The 15,640-nt window shown below is 41.5% G+C and overlaps 1 protein-coding gene across 12 annotated transcripts in view; it reads left to right on the forward strand.

Moving 5' to 3' along the window:
• Window positions 1-14,785, forward strand: part of CYRIB (CYFIP related Rac1 interactor B) — a 142,620-nt gene extending 127,835 nt beyond the window's left edge. For 11 of the 12 annotated variants that reach the window (XM_087864621.1, XM_045812227.2, XM_045812219.2 and 8 more), the window contains 5 exons: window positions 1,987-2,103; window positions 3,034-3,113; window positions 4,388-4,514; window positions 6,235-6,305; window positions 12,260-13,004. In XM_087864621.1, coding sequence (XP_087720747.1) covers window positions 1,987-2,103; window positions 3,034-3,113; window positions 4,388-4,514; window positions 6,235-6,305; window positions 12,260-12,323 — 459 coding nt within the window. In that variant the 3' untranslated portion in view covers window positions 12,324-13,004. Of the gene's footprint in view, window positions 1-1,986; window positions 2,104-3,033; window positions 3,114-4,387; window positions 4,515-6,234; window positions 6,306-12,259; window positions 13,005-13,251 lie in introns of those variants that run through there. The other variant, XR_015725683.1, reaches the window with a different exon arrangement.
• The last annotated feature ends 855 nt before the right edge of the window (window positions 14,786-15,640 follow it).

Here is a 15,640-nt window from a genome sequence, read left to right on the forward strand (position 1 = left end):
GCAATGCTGGCCTGCCCTTCCATTGAGTCCCTTCAGTCCCCATGACTCCTTCCTTCAGTAAAATTGCTATCGGTCCATACAACGTTGATACTTAAAAAATTTATCTGTGTATTCTCATCTTATTTATTTTTACATTTATTTTTAAATTTATTTATTTTTAATTTTTTTAAAAGATTTTATTTTTAAGTAATCTGTACACCTCACATGGAGCTTGAACTCACAACCGAGATTAAGAGTCGCACTCTCTCCTGACCAAGCCAGTCAGATGCCCTATGTGTATTCTCATTTAAATTGCACAAAAACTGTGAATTTGTGGTTGTGAGTTTTTTGACCCCATAGTCTTAGCACAGAAGAATCCTGGAGAGAAGTTGACCTGGAATAGGAGGATACTGAAGTTGTAAAGGGGGAGCGCAGGGTCATGGGCCGTGAGCACTTCTATGCCTGTTCCTTGGCTACATAGGCGATCTTCTGGTTTACTTAGGCTTGATTTCCCTTGAGTTCTCCTTGTCTTTACCCTTTTCTACCTCCAGGGAGTCAAATACCGTAAGTAAAACCTTAAATAGAAAGAAAATCTCTTTTTCTCTAGGGATTTTGAGGACCTACATTGTGCTAATTGGTGTGAAAAATGGGGAAATTTTTAGGATTAGCCTTATAGCCTCAACTAGATAGTTTAATAAAGAAAGATTACATAAGTGTGTAAGGAGTGGTAAGTGGCGTAAGAGGTTAAAGAAGGTGCCAAAGGAGTGACCGTTTTTTTTCTTTTTTCATTGAATCAGTATTTCCTGAAGTGGCTGCTGTAAGACAGGCCTTGGTAGGAAAAGGATTTCTCCTCCATGAAGCATCTGTTATTTTATATCAGTTTGGTTTTGCATAGATCAGTTCCTGCTGTGAGGTTGACCTTATCATTTGTCTTTTCATACCCACCATGTAAAATCATATCAAATCAAATCAAAACACATAACACCCATTCAGTCCGCTGGTATAACCATCCTGTTACAACTCAAGGCCAAAGACCGTAAAATCACCTTTGTCCTGTCTTTCACCCTCAGTAATTACAGGTACACTCAACTGTTGTCAAGTGAAATCTTTTTCACATCTCTTCCTCACCCCCCTTTTCATCTCAGTTCTTCTGTTCCAGTTGAGAGCCTCATTCTCACTCTCTCTGGCAGGCATTCTGCTGCAGGAGAACTCATTTTTTGACCCATGGTCTCTTTCCTTTTTGGCACACTCTGCCCACCACCATTAGTCAGTTTGCTTTAGAAAATTGACTTAATTGTTGTTCCTTTCTTCTAACATGTTCAGGGGCCCGCTGTTACATGCAGAAGAAAAATACGAACTTAAGCTAGCAGCTAAGACACTCTGCAGTCTGACCCCAGCGTTCCTTCCCAACCTTATTGTCCGCTGGCTGTTGCCCCTTATTACACTGAACATACCGTATTACACTCTAAGCCACTTGAAAACATGCTTCTTTCCCCTGACTGGTTGGAATGCTGTGCGTACCTGCCCATCATCACCTGCAAAGGCTAGATCTTCAGAGTCCGTTTTAGTTTCTTCCTGTCTAACGTAGTCTTCCTTTCACCTCCTTTTTTGGTCATCTCCTCTTAGCGTGTTGTTGTGGGTACCTGTGTGTTCCCGAAACAGAGGCCAGGGCAGCATCCTCGTCATCTCCCTGTCTTCATAGCATTTAGAGCAATCCCTTGTTACAGTAGGCAGCCCATCCAGGTTTTACTCATTTACTTAATATCATTTACAATATTTTAAAAGAGGTTACTCTTTCTGAAAAATTGCTTAATATCATTTTTAACCTGTTTTTAAAGAATATTAAGTATTAAGTGCACATGAGGGTCTAAAATATAATTTAGGAGTATTTAATAGAGTATTTGAACAAGCATTAGCAGAACAGGAACTCTGCCTAGGCTCTTCTTTTGTAAATGTTATATTTAATAATTTATGAGCTGATATCACATGCTCTTATTTTCCACACAGGCAGAAGGAGAAAATGAAGTAAATAATGAATTGGCAAATCGAATGTCTTTGTTTTATGCTGAGGCAACCCCAATGCTGAAAACCTTAAGTGATGCCACGACAAAGTTTGTATCAGAGGTAAGTGTTGCCTGGACAGTTAGTTACTCTTTGTGTTGTTCTTCTTCCTGTCTGCAGCCATGGTGACCTCTGCAGGCCCTGTGATGTTGCCATCTCTGTGCCCGTATGCGCTGAGTCCTGTCCCTTCCCCGAGGCCCACATGTGCACATCTACCTGCCATGGGCAGCTTCCCTCTGGTTGCATAGTCAACACGTCAGTGCTGTCGTGGCCAAACCAAAGTCTTGGGTGTTTTCTCCCAACCCTGCCCTTTCTCCAGTCTTTTCTGTCTGCATTAATAATACCACTGTAAAGGCAGGTAACTTAGAGGTTATCATCCTGAATTCCTTTCTTTATCTCACCTCTTATATCTCCTCTGTGAGACAGTGTTATTGACTCTCCCTCCAAAATAGACTCTGATTCTGAAAACTTAGCCCCTCTCTTGCTCTGCCTCTCCAGATTGGCCCACCACTCTCTCACCTCATACCTGGATGACTGCATTTGTGTTCCTACTGGTCTTACTTCTGCTCTTGCCCCACGATAGTCCTTTCTCCAAAGAGCAGCCAAGTAATCTTCTTTTTAAAAACCACATGCCCTTCTTCCTCTGCTTAAAATGTTTCCAGTGACTCCCCAAGTGTCCTTAGGATAAACTCCCCATACCTCATGGCCTGTGAGCCCCTGTCTGCATGTGATGGTTGTTTCCACTCAGGTACAATGTAAGTGACTCTCAGGAGAGCAGGTCTTGGTTCTCTTGCCCATAGCCGTATCCCTAGAGCTTAGAAAAGTATCTAGAATCTATTGCATTTCTTTTCTTTTCTTTTTTTTTTTTTTTTACAAAATTAGGAGTAGGAACCAACATTTAAAGTTGTCAGTTTTTCACATTGTGCTAAATTTTAAATTTTACTTAAGTAATAACTATCACTTTCACTTTTTTTCCTCCATACACTTTTACAGAATAAAAATTTACCAATAGAAAATACCACAGATTGTCTAAGCACCATGGCTAGTGTATGCAGAGTCATGCTCGAAACACCGTGAGTATTAGCTGATTCTTTTTCACTTTAACAATCCTCTTGAAACGGTTGTCTAGATATGAGCAGGTCTTATTTGGAAGGCGGAAAATAAGTGTATCTGAAGTATCCAAAGTTAATATATGAACAATATTAAAATAATTTGCAGCTTAATGTAACTTCTGGTTAAGTAGAAAGTACAGTGGGTTTTCAGGTGCGTGAGGCCAGTCAGATTCACTCATTAGACTCTTCGGAATGGGGAATTTTGTGGTGCTCTTTTCAGAAATACGGGAGGAGCTTTGCTGTTTTGGTTATGCTTCTCATCAGCATTCTCTCTCCTTTTCAGTAAGAACCTTGCCTTTTTGCTAGAGGGCTAGAGTTACTCTTCTGCTTATCCCTTTCTCTCAGAATTAGTTCACAATCTTTATTTATTTATTTATTTATTTTTTCCAACACTAATCTGAATTCTCTGCTGGGTTTCCCTTTACTTTCAAGCCATTTATCATATATACCACAGTGTTGTCTGGCTGGATTTTCTTATCAGCAGGCAGAAAGAATCCCTCCTGGATTCCTAAATAACATATGGTTTTATTAGAATAACTTTTGTTTTTCTGGAGCTTTTCATTGTCCAGAGCAGTATTATACACATCATCTTACTGGAAAACCTTATGGAGTAAGAGGGCAACTATTTATCATTATCATTGTCATTTAGGGGAGTGAGGCCCTGGGAAGTGAAGGGTCTGGTCGGCCACACCTGTGCCTGGATGGCCCCATCCTGGTTCTGGACGCTTTCTGCTATGCCATGCTGCCTTATATATAGATGAAAGTTCTCGTTTCCATTTTCCCAAATGAGAGAAGAATATGAGTGAATTCTAGTAAAGTTAGAATCCAGTAATACAGTAATATAAATGCTTAGATTACGTTAGCTTCTAAATAGCAAGCACATTGCTCTGTTAAGCTAGTGGCTTTTTCCATCATATTGGTGGGAACACCTTACAAAGCACCTATCCTGAAACCATTAGTTTGGGGCTACTTTTGATTTCTCTAAATTTGCCTCATCTCTGCCAAGCAGAAGGGGTGCTACACCAAGGAGGGTGCATATCGAGATCGGAATACGTGCGTGATAACTGCTCCACCCGCCTCAGTTCTCTGGGAATATCACCGTGGAGAAAGGGGGGCATAATGTTCGCATTCCTTTTAGAAAGCAACAGGATACATCCTTCAGCATCAGCTGAATGTTGAACCAGCTCATTAAGTAGTGATGTGTCTCATCCATCCATATCTTTTCTACCCTCCAGGGAATACAGAAGCAGATTTACAAATGAAGAGACGGTGTCATTCTGCTTGAGGGTAATGGTGGGTGTCATAATACTCTATGACCATGTACATCCAGTGGGAGCATTTGCCAAAACTTCAAAGATTGATGTAAGTTATATTGCTTTATTTAATTCCAAACCATTTCTGTAAGTAGAACTCATAGGCGTTTATTTAAAAGAGCTGCAGGTTGCACTCGGTCACAAACCTCAGTTTTATAGTTTCTGATAATGGTGGGTGTCTGTTGCCTCTCGTCTTGTGTTGTTTTTTTTTACCACCATATATGGTGGAGTAGAATAACCAAAGGACAGCCGCAGTCTTTCAGCATGCCTCCTTGTCCCTCTTACTCCTTAGCGGTCCTTCTGCATATTTGGCAGTATAAATAAATAATCAGACATAAGAAATTTCCTTTTGTTCTTTGACCAAAGTCCATTTCAAACAAAAGATTTATTTCCAGATATATATAGAAAGTCAGTAGAGATGCTCCAGTGAAAAAAGACTATGTAATACAGATTTTCTCCTCCCTCCTAATCATAATAATTTGTGGCTCTGGTCTGGGTTCCTACTTTGCTTGTTTCTGCAGAAGTTCATATTAGGAATAAAGCAGGTTCCTGGGTTCTCTGTTTTATAATTTCTCTCCTGACCCTGTCACATCTAGTTCATCAAATTATAACCAGTATTTGCTGAGAATTGTCTTCCAGGTTCCCCTTCATAGCTAGCTCTGGCTCTCGGCGTTTCGTATCCAGATTACTGAGTGCTAACCAGCCTCCCTACCTTACTTTATTCATGTTCATCCTCTGTGAAGAGAAATGAGTTAACATTTATTGAGTGATTACTGTGTCTCAGGAATTTTATGCCACGTACGTCTGGAAATACTCCTAGGATGTAGATGTTATCTCCTTTGTATTAATAGAGATTCTAAGATTTAGGGAAATTACATAGTATAATCTCTAGTGAATCGTGGAGTGGGATTTTTACCCCCATCTCCATGGCTTCCAAAGCCTGTGCTCACCTTTTCTTTTTTTTCTTCTTTTCTTTTCTTTCTTTGTGTTTCATTCATTCATTCATTTTAGAGTGCCCACTCTAGCTGGGGGAGGGGTAGAGGGAGAGAATCCCAACCAGACTCCACACTGAGTGCAGAGCCCGAGGCAGGGCTTGATCCTGGGATCCCGAGACCATGACCTGAGCCGAAATCAAGAGGACAGACGCTCAACTGACTGAGCCACCCTGGCGCTCCAAGCCTGTGCTGTCTCCACTATGCTCTGCGTTTTCAGTCATCAGACTCGTCTTCCTTACATACCGTCTTTGCTTAGTTGCTCCCTTTTTATCCCTGTAACAAGTCCCTACCCCGTTAGTTACACTTGAGTCTTCCTTGGCTTGTGAGGCCCTCTGTACACTCCCCTATGCTAGTCATTTCAGCCTTGCAAAATTCTGTTCTCAGTGTGTGATAAGTTTTATTATTTTTGCCAAGATGTTTGTCTACCTAGAAAGGCTCATCTGTTCCTTGGCAGCGTGTCTGTTCTGTCCTCTCAAAGGCTGCTCCACACCTTTTCCAGGAAGTCCTCCCTTGGCCCATCCTTTGTTTTCTCATTCGTGTGCATGGTGCTTCTGTTTGACCGATTCGGTTCTTAAAAAGTTTTGTTTGACAGAGAAACCGAAAATAACAATTGGTAGATTTTTTTCCCCTCTTTTAAGAAAAATGATTTTGACATTTCTAGAATGTAATTTCTCATGAGTTCCATAGTTGTGCTAATTTAAGTATTACTGTTTTGAGATAATGTTATATGAGAAAACAAACATTTTTACCTTTTCTGTTTTCTTTTCTCCTTAGATGAAAGGTTGTATCAAAGTTCTAAAGGACCAACCTCCCAATAGTGTAGAAGGTCTTCTAAATGCTCTCAGGTGTGTATATGTACATGTGCATATTATAGAAAAAATACCTAAGAAAATGCTTCAAAATGTGAATAGTACTAGTACGAAAAATATGAATATACATGTTCGTGTTAGAAATGGGAAGATCTCATTTTGCTTATTGGCAATCTTGCTTTCAAATATTGGTTACAGTATTTTCACAATAAAGAGAGTGTGCGTGGGGGGGGGGCACTCACATGAAAATAGCAGCTTTATTTCTTTGCCAAAGATTTTTGGCTTTCATTTTTTGATTGTCTTGGGATGTTTATTTTTTAATTTTTTTCATGAATGTACAACATGCTAATTGTAAATAAAATTTCACAAACACAGGAAAATTTAAAGCAAAATAAGGAAATCACATAATCTCACTATTTTTGAAATAAACTGCTATTAACATTTTGGTATATAGTCTTGTAGAGCTTTTTCTTTACACGTACAGATAGTCGCAGCTCTGTGATACTTACCTTTTTACAAATACAGTACCATAACAACTCTTCTACAAAAACGAGCTCTTTTTCCTTAATATAGTGTAATTACATTTCTAGTTTCACAGATACCTTTATTACTTTTGTATATTTCTTATAATATTTCTTATAATGAAAATAAGGAGTTATTTGCTATCTTTTCTCAGCTTAAATCTACTTGATGTCTTACTGTAGCTCCAAAGAATGCTGGAATTTTTTCTTTCTTTTTAAGACAAGATTCTTTTTCTTTTATTTTTTTTTTAAGTAAGCTCTAGGCCCAGCATGGTGCTTGAACTCATGACCCTGAGATCAAGAGTTGCATGTTCTACTGACTGAGCCAGCCAGAGTCTTGAAGGCTGGAATATTTTTAAATGCAAATCTCAGCATATTGTAACGTCTTGACTACAGAGATTTATTTTATAGTATAATTTTCCTAACATAAAAGATAATTTGGTTATTGCTCCATTATTTTGTGTTTAAACACAAAATTACACGAGCACAGTAGTATTTATATAGAGACTTTTGAGGTCACGGGCCATCTTTGCTTTTCAGTGTAGTGCACTGTAGTTCATGTGATACGCAAAAATAATTTCCAGTTCAGTATTAAGTTTCTCACGTTTAATGAGCAAAAAACAGGTCATTATTCCTCTTGAATGCTTAGTCACACTTGGTGCACCGTAAAGCAGAATTCTGTGCTGTATGTGTCATTTCAGCTGAATGGAGCCATTAAATGCTTTTATTAGGATTATGAAAAGTATTCTGCAAGCAGTGACGACCTGAGTGAAGGAGGTCAATTCTAAACAAATACCAGAATGATTCAGGACCATAATATAACAATAAAAAGCCTCATAATGTCAAACTATTTCAACCATAAGCCTGCAGAAACCACAACTTGTGGGAATTTTTTACTCTGGAGGTTTTTACAACATAAACCTCATTGGTTTTATCCATGTCATGGTATGGTGAATCTTACTACATGATCCCTTTCTGAAGACTCCCTGGGTCCCAGTCAGCCTGTTTTTTCTCCCAAGACCCTTCATTCCTGCTGGTGAGACTCTGTGAAGCCAGCCAACGACAGGAAACCTGCTTTGAAAAGGAAGAGGGACTTAAAGTCTAGGAGTGCCTGGTGTTATGTTATGTTATGTTATTTTAAGATTTTTATACTTACTAGAGAGAGAAAGAACAGAAGCAGGGAGAGCAGCAGAGGGAGAGATAGAAGCAGGCTACCCACTGAGCAGAGAGCCTGATGCGGGGCTCAATCCCAGGACCCTGGGATCATGACCTGAGCCAAAGGCAGACGCCTAACTGACTGAGCCACCCAGGCTCCCCGGGTCTGGTGTTATATTTCTTTACCTTGAAGGGACGGTGTTCCACACATTAAAAACTCAGAGTTTGCTTTTGTTTTTCAGAATTTAAAGGTAGTTGGGCCTTTTCTAGAATTAAGGCAGCACCCCACAGCGGGGCTAAGTGAGAGGTGGAATTGAAGCCTCACACACAGCAGTCTGTGTTTGAGGGAAAGGGGAAGAAAAGCACCATTGAGGCAAGAGCCACCTGTCAGTTCTCAGTTTTCATTTCACATAACTAGTGGAAAGTAGCAGATGAAGGTTTTGTTAGAGATAACTGTCCAACTGTTTTTATACATAGTGAATGTGTTACATGTCTGGTTCTTTCTTTTTCACCTGGGAAGTTTTGTAAGGTTCATGGGTGCCCTTGATGCTGTGTGGTAGTGGTTACAGTTAGTAGCATTTTTATATCAATGTACATTCGTATACAGATTCACATGTATGACTTTACTTAATCCACACCACAGCTCTGTGAGGTAGGTGATGGATATGAGGTGCTGGGGCTGTCTCCATTGTACAAACAGTTACCTTGAGTTCTTGAGAGACTCAGAGATTGTATAGCTAATAAATGTTGGAATCTGTTTTCACATTTAGGATTTCATTCTGAAAATCCCATATGCTTGATGCTGTATCATTGAGCCTTAGGTTTCCTTGTGACTGAACCCTGGAGTGCTTTGAAGTAACTGGGAAGGAGGTGAAAATGCAGATCCCCAGGTCACCATCCCCCAGAGAGTCTCTCTCCTTAGGTCTGGGATGGGGCTCAGGCACCTCATTTTATAAGTAAACGCCCTAGCTTATATAACGCTGGCACTTTGAGAAACACTGCTCAAACTAAATCACCACAGCCCTTAACGTGCTTCACTCAGAGCAAAGGAGATACTATTTAAAAAGCATTTGGCAATCCCAGAAGTGCTGTGCAATTGTTAATTGTTATTGACACCTCTACAAAATGGGAGATACTTTTGTGGAATTACTTTCTGAGTAGCTGCTTTACTAGAGATACTCACTCCATCGTGTTCCTCAGTCAGCAGTTAATAACTAAAAAATTTGACTGATTAATTTTTAAAGATTTTATTTGTTTATTTGACAGAGAGCACACAGGCAGGGGGGAGCAGCAGGCAGAGGGAGAGGGAGAAGCAGCAGGCTTCCTGCTGAGCAGAGTGCCTGACGTGGGGCTCGATCTCAGGACCCTGGGGTTATGACCTGAGCCAAAGGCAGATGCTTAACCGACTGAGCCACCCAGGCGCCCCAAAAACTTAAAAAACTTTATTTTTTATTTATTTATTTTTTTTAAAGATTTCATTCATTTATTCAACAGGATAGAGACAGCCAGCGAGAGAGGGAACACAAGCAGGGGGAGTGGGAGAGGAAGAAGCAGGCTCATAGCGGAGGAGCCTGATGTGGGGCTCGATCCCATAACGCCGGGATCACACCCTGAGCCGAAGGCAGACGCGCAACCACTGTGCCACCCAGGCGCCCCTAAAAAACTTTAAATTTTAATGTGTACACATGTATATGCTGTTTATTTTGAATGCTTCTCTATGTAGTGCCTCCAACTTACAGAATGTAGTTACAGAAAAGCAGCAAGGCATGCCTACATTCTACAGGTGAAAAAATGGAACCAAGTGCCTTGATCATGAGAGAGCAAGCTAGAGCTGGGAGTTAAGATTCCGTGCTAAATAACTGCACTCTTTATTACATTTTAGAGGAAAGGTAGATAATAGTTGATTTTCTTTGCTAGAAAAGACATATGTACTCAGAGAGGAACTTTGTTGTTAGGCACAAAGTGAGATAAGGCCACATGTGTCTGTACGTTATTTTCACATGTGTTAGGTATTCCTGCCCTTTTCATTCGTTCTTTCCTTCTTTACTCCCCTCTCCCCTCCCCTTCCCTTCTCTTCCTTTCTCTTCTCGGTTTGGTTTTTTGGTTTGGTTTGGTTTTTTTGTTTGTTTAGAGAGGAAGGGGCAGAGGGTGAGGGAGAATCCCATGCAGGCTCCAGGCCCAGTGCAAAGCCTGACGTGGGGCTCCACCTCACAACCCCAAGATCATGACCTGAGCTGAAGTCAAGAGTCGAACAGCTTGGCGCATTGAGCCACCCAGGTGCCCCAGTTCCTGGCCATTTCTTGAGAAGAATGTGGTGATGTGACAGGCCTCCCTCTAATCAGTCCCGCTTGGGGGAAGGATCTGAGAACTGCCGGAAATGCATGGTCACGTTCCGCAGAAGCAGCAAGAACTTGTGTCTGGTAGAGAGGAAAGCACTCACAACTCCTGGAATGTCACAGAACATTGCTGACTAGCAGTGCTGACAACCACTCGAAGTAGAAATGTTGGTGTGCCACTTGCCTGGCCCTCTCCCCTATTCAGGCCCATAAAGGAAAGGGGAAAAAGCGGAAGTGAAGAGAAGGATGTTAAACATTTTATTTCCTGACATCAGGAGGCTTGTGTGCAGCTATATATACACTTTATCTGCACTTGGAAAAGAAAACAGAAGGCTTTAGTCTCGGCTACATCACCTGCCACTTAATGCAAATATTCCTTTATGGATTATTTTTCCAGCCTGGCTGCTTGCGTTCTTGTCTTCCTTCCGCAAGTACTAATGGAGCAGCTATCACATGCCAGGTGCTCTGGTGTCTCTTCAGTAACATGTGAACAATTTGGAAGTGACTTCTAAGTAAAATTGTTGAGAATATATCAGGTACTTAATAAGTACATGTTTGTGTCCTTACCTCTCCAAGGATTTGACTTCAGGTACTTTGTTCAATTTTCAAATTGATTTGAAATGAAACTAACAAGAACTGGGTTTAAATTTCTTGAAGACACAGAGACCATCTGTGTGTACTTGCTTAAAATGATCTATTCCTTAAAGATTATATATGAAATTCTTATAAGCCAAATTAACTGGTCCAGCGTTAAGTTCTGTCTGAATTGTCCCACATTCAAGCATTGAGCACCTGTTTCCCTGCTGCTCATCTGCTCCAGGCCTTGGTCGTCTCTCACTGAGGCCCCTGGAGCGGCCCCCAGTTGGTCCCTGTGCTGCTGCTCTGCTCCCTACGGTTCTTCCTCAACAGCCAGAGCAGTCCTTCCAGAACCTAAATGAAATCCCACATCACTGCCCTACCTAATATCTTCCACTGGCTCTCACTGCACTTAGAATAACCTCCCAACTCCTCACTGTGGCCTGCGGTATCCTTGTGCGCTGGGCTTTTCTGGCTTGTAAGGCCTCGTCTAGTATTTTCCTCCTTTGCCCCTGGTATGAGTGTATTACCGTCTGTCTGCCCTGCCAGGCTCTAAGCTCCTGGAACAGTACTGGACACACAACAGGCTTACTCACTGACTTTGGGCTATTAAAGGGCTCCCATAGTGAATCATCTCATAAAGCAGTGGTCACTCTATGATTCTTGTGTTTTCATGCCTATAGCGAAACCTGTCTAGCTGGAAACAAGGCACGTAGAGTATTGGGACATTTTGGGATGTGATGGTTTGGGACTAGAATGGGACTCGGCATATTTCTCTGTAAAGGGCTAGAGGGTCAACAGACATTTTAGGGTTTGGGGCCACATGGTTTCTGTCACAGCTACTCTGCCACTGTAGCAAGAAGTTAACCGTAGGTTATCCTGAAGTGAATCAGTATAGCTGTCTTCCATTAAAACTTTTGTAAAACACTGAAATTTACATTTCATATAACCTTGATGTTAACATGAAATATTATTCTTTCAATTTCTTTCCCCATTCATTTAAAATTATAAAAATCTAATTCACTCACAGCCCATACAAAAATAGGTAGAGGGTTAGATTGGGCCACCGGGTGTAATTTGTCAGTCCCTGAGATGGAGCAAGGACTCTTTTCCTCTGAGTGAGAGGTGCAGCTGAGTGGTCCTTTAGAATTTAACCAGATCATTTCAACAAGGTCGTTGGGACTCAGTAACACAGCTCGTGGATCTTCTGTTTAAAAGCTGGTAGGGAGGCTAAGCGAGGCAGAACCTGAACCCAGTTGAAGCTGGAAATCAAAGGCACAATTCTGTGAGAGAAGATTTGCCTATTTGCTCATCTTGTAATAATTCTAGAACCCGGTGCAGGTAATGGTTTTTTTAAAAATTCCCTAAAATTGCTGTGTTTTGTTTTGTTTTTTACCTTTAGGTACACAACAAAACATTTGAATGATGAGACTACCTCCAAGCAAATCAAGTCCATGCTGCAGTAACAGTCGAGGAGTGCGCACCTGCTGTGGACGGAAGACAGTATTCTGCAGTGACTGGGAATGCACAGTTTTTAGTGATTGCAATTACTATCTCATGTACTCTTGCTTTTTATTTCTTGCCTCTGTTCCTCTTCCCTCTTTTTTAATCATGTTCTCGTTCTTAAGACTTCTTTTCTGTGCCAAAATCAGTAAAGTCATACTCTGAAGGGAAGTTGTCCTTTCAGACGGGCCAGCTAAGGCAGCTAATTATGCATTGCATTGGGATCTCTACTGAGAAAAATTCTGTGACTTGAACTAAATATTTTTAAATGTGGATTTTTTTTTGAAAACTAATATTTAATATTGCTTCTCCTGCATGGCAAAACTGCCTATTCTGCTATTTAAAAACCCTCAATGACTTTATTTTCTACTGCCGCTTTTTTCATGTGCAGCCAAAATGAAAATGTTTAAATTAACTGTGTTGTACAAATGGTACCCAACACAAACTTTTTTTAAATTAGTAAGACTTTTGTTTAAAGTTTTAAGTTTGCATTTGACTTTTTTTGTAAGGATGTATGTTGTGTGTTTAACCTTTATTAACTAACGTTAAAAACTGTGATGTGTGCGTAGAATATTACGTATGCATGTTCATGTTTAAAGAATGGCTGTTGATGATAAAATAAAAATCAGCTTTCATTTTTCTAAGTGTGGCTTGGTTTACTGGTATTTTGTTTTTAGGCTTGTAAAGCCTTCCCCGTGTTATTTTAGTGGAATGCATACACAAATCATTTCCCCTTTTTGTAAAGGAGAGCTGTTTCTTTGTAATAGCATTTTTCTTCATTACTATGTAGGTAGTTTTAATTGCTTTTAAAATCTTGCTAAATGCAGTTAAGACCAGTGATCTTGTCGTTAACTTGCATTTTACTCTTGATTTACTCTTGTATGGTTGTAGTTGTTGGAGGAAAACTGCACTTGCCTGACTCACAGTTCCCTGGAGTAAGAGGGTAGTCACAGGAGGCGAAGAGGGTGGCAGGAAGAGCAGCCCTCAACACTGGGAGGCGTGTGCGTGTAAGACGGGCTGGAAGCCACAAACCTTGACACAAATGGTAGAAAACCAGCATGTGTGTTGTTTGAAGATCATAAAACCTTAATCAAGAGATTGAAATGTCCTGATTGGGAGAAGCAGCTTAAAAGTTGTCTAGTCCCGCTGTGCTGGTGGTGTGATGAGTGTCTGGAGTGTCTGAGCTCTGCTGCATTTGAAGTGGAAGGAGTCCCAGAGGCTCCCACCAAATCCTTCTGGCTTAATGGTGCTGGATCATGATGCCCACAGCGTCACCGTGGACTGCTTGCTGACCTCCTTGGCCTTCATCTCACGCTCTCCCAGCGCATACCCTGCTCTTCTCCAGCCAGGCTCAGCTGCCTGCAGTTTACAAGTTGCATGCGGCGTCATACCTCGCTAACTCTGGCTGGTCCCCGAACGTGCCCTCCCCTTCCTCCCTCACATCCATCTGACGAACAGGAGCTCTCATTTTTTTGAGACCTTCATGAAGCCTTCAGGATAACATTAACCCCAGTCTTCTAAGAATATTGTAATGGGTTAAATAGTGGCCTAAAGATAGGTCTACCTGGCACATGAAAATACAACCTTATTTGGAACAAGGGTATTTGCAGATAAAATTAAGGATCTGGAGATGAGATCATCCTGAATTAGAACAGGCCCTAAATCCAATGACAAATCATTAGAAAAGAAGGGGAAAACCACAGCAAAAGGCCATGTGAAGATGGAGGCAGATCGGAGCAGCGCACCGAGAGGCCATGGAACTAAGAATGGCTGGCAATCACCTGAAGCTGGAAGAGAGTCATGGGACAGGTGCTCCCTCCAGAAGAAGGGAGTCTCCTGAAGGAACCAACGCTGCCACCACTTTGACTTCAGACTTCTGGTCTCGAGGACCATGAGAGGACACATTTCTACCACAATTGTGGTAATTTGTCATGGCAGCCCTCAGAATCTAACACAGGTGTCTCGGCCAACACCTCTGATATTTGACTGCACTTGTGGGTACCTTTTCTGACTTTGTGAGAACTCGGAAAAGAGCTGTGTCTGATTTTCCCTCTGTGCACCAAGGATCTTGCACAGTGCCCAGACTGGAGTAGGGGCCAAGCGAACGCTCGAATGGAGTGAATGAATACAAGTACAAAATAATGAGGCAGCTGGAAGAGAGAAAGCAATACTGCTATGGCCTTTGCGGTCAGCACAGCTCATGCTGCGCATATTGGAAAAGAAGTAGAAAAATCTCTAACTCCAGACTGAGGGCTAGCAAACTGGTCTGCGGGCCGATCCGCCCACCACCTATGTTTATACAGCCTGTGAACTAAGAATACCTTCTACATTTTTAAAAGGTTGAGAAAAATCAAAAGACTATTTCATGGCATGTGTAAAGTATACGAAATTCAAATTCCAGTGTCCACAAATAAAATTTTATTGGAACACAGCCTCACTCACTTGTTTATGTATTATTTTTGGCTATTTTTGCACTACAACAGCAGAATGGAATTCTTGTGACAGAAGCCATATGGCCCTCAGAGGCTAAAATATTTACTGTCTGGCCCTTTACAGAAAGAGTTTGCCGACCCCTCCGCTAGTCACAAGAGCAGGTTTATTCGAGAACCAGGTGTGCTGGAAGTGCTGTGCTGCAGTGTGATGAAAGGAGCCATCCCTGCTGCCACGGATTTAATTTCAGGTCTAATAGCTGCCGTTCAGATGGCCAAAGAGAACAAACGGGCAACTTCCCACCTACCAAGTCTGATCTCTTACTCATTACGTCCATCCTAGAGTGAAGGATTATGGGACTGGCCATGGGCTCATCAAGAAAGAGGGCCAGGGTGAGTTGGTGGGGTCTTCCCTGCGTACTGAAGGGAGGTGGGACCCTACTCTGCGTTGGTGCATATTAGGTCACTCAGAGCCAGCCTCCTTTCACTCGCTCTTCACCTCTAAAACACAGCCCTGCTCGGTATCTCTCTGCTGCTCTCAGGCCAGTGCATGTGCACTCTTCCGTCTTCCCTCACCATACAAAGTACCCATTGCATCATGACTCTTCACCACTGCCCCATTTCTACAGCCCTCATGTGGATGAGCAGGACGTTTCAGTCCTCTATTTTCCCCCTTACAGATTGGGATTAAAAAGCACTCGACTATTTTAAGATTGCCCCAAATATTTTAGACTTATAAAGATAGTTAGCATTTGTGCTCAAATCTAGGTCTTTGGAGTTAAAAATGCCATTCTGGTTCCATTTGAGATTGCAGTTAACTCCATTCCATAAATTCGTATAATCCCTTACAG

The sequence above is a fragment of the Ursus americanus genome, chromosome 9 (assembly GCF_024610735.1).
Source record: "Ursus americanus isolate L20-20 chromosome 9, mUrsAme1.1.p, whole genome shotgun sequence".
Classification (NCBI taxonomy): domain Eukaryota; kingdom Metazoa; phylum Chordata; class Mammalia; order Carnivora; family Ursidae; genus Ursus; species Ursus americanus.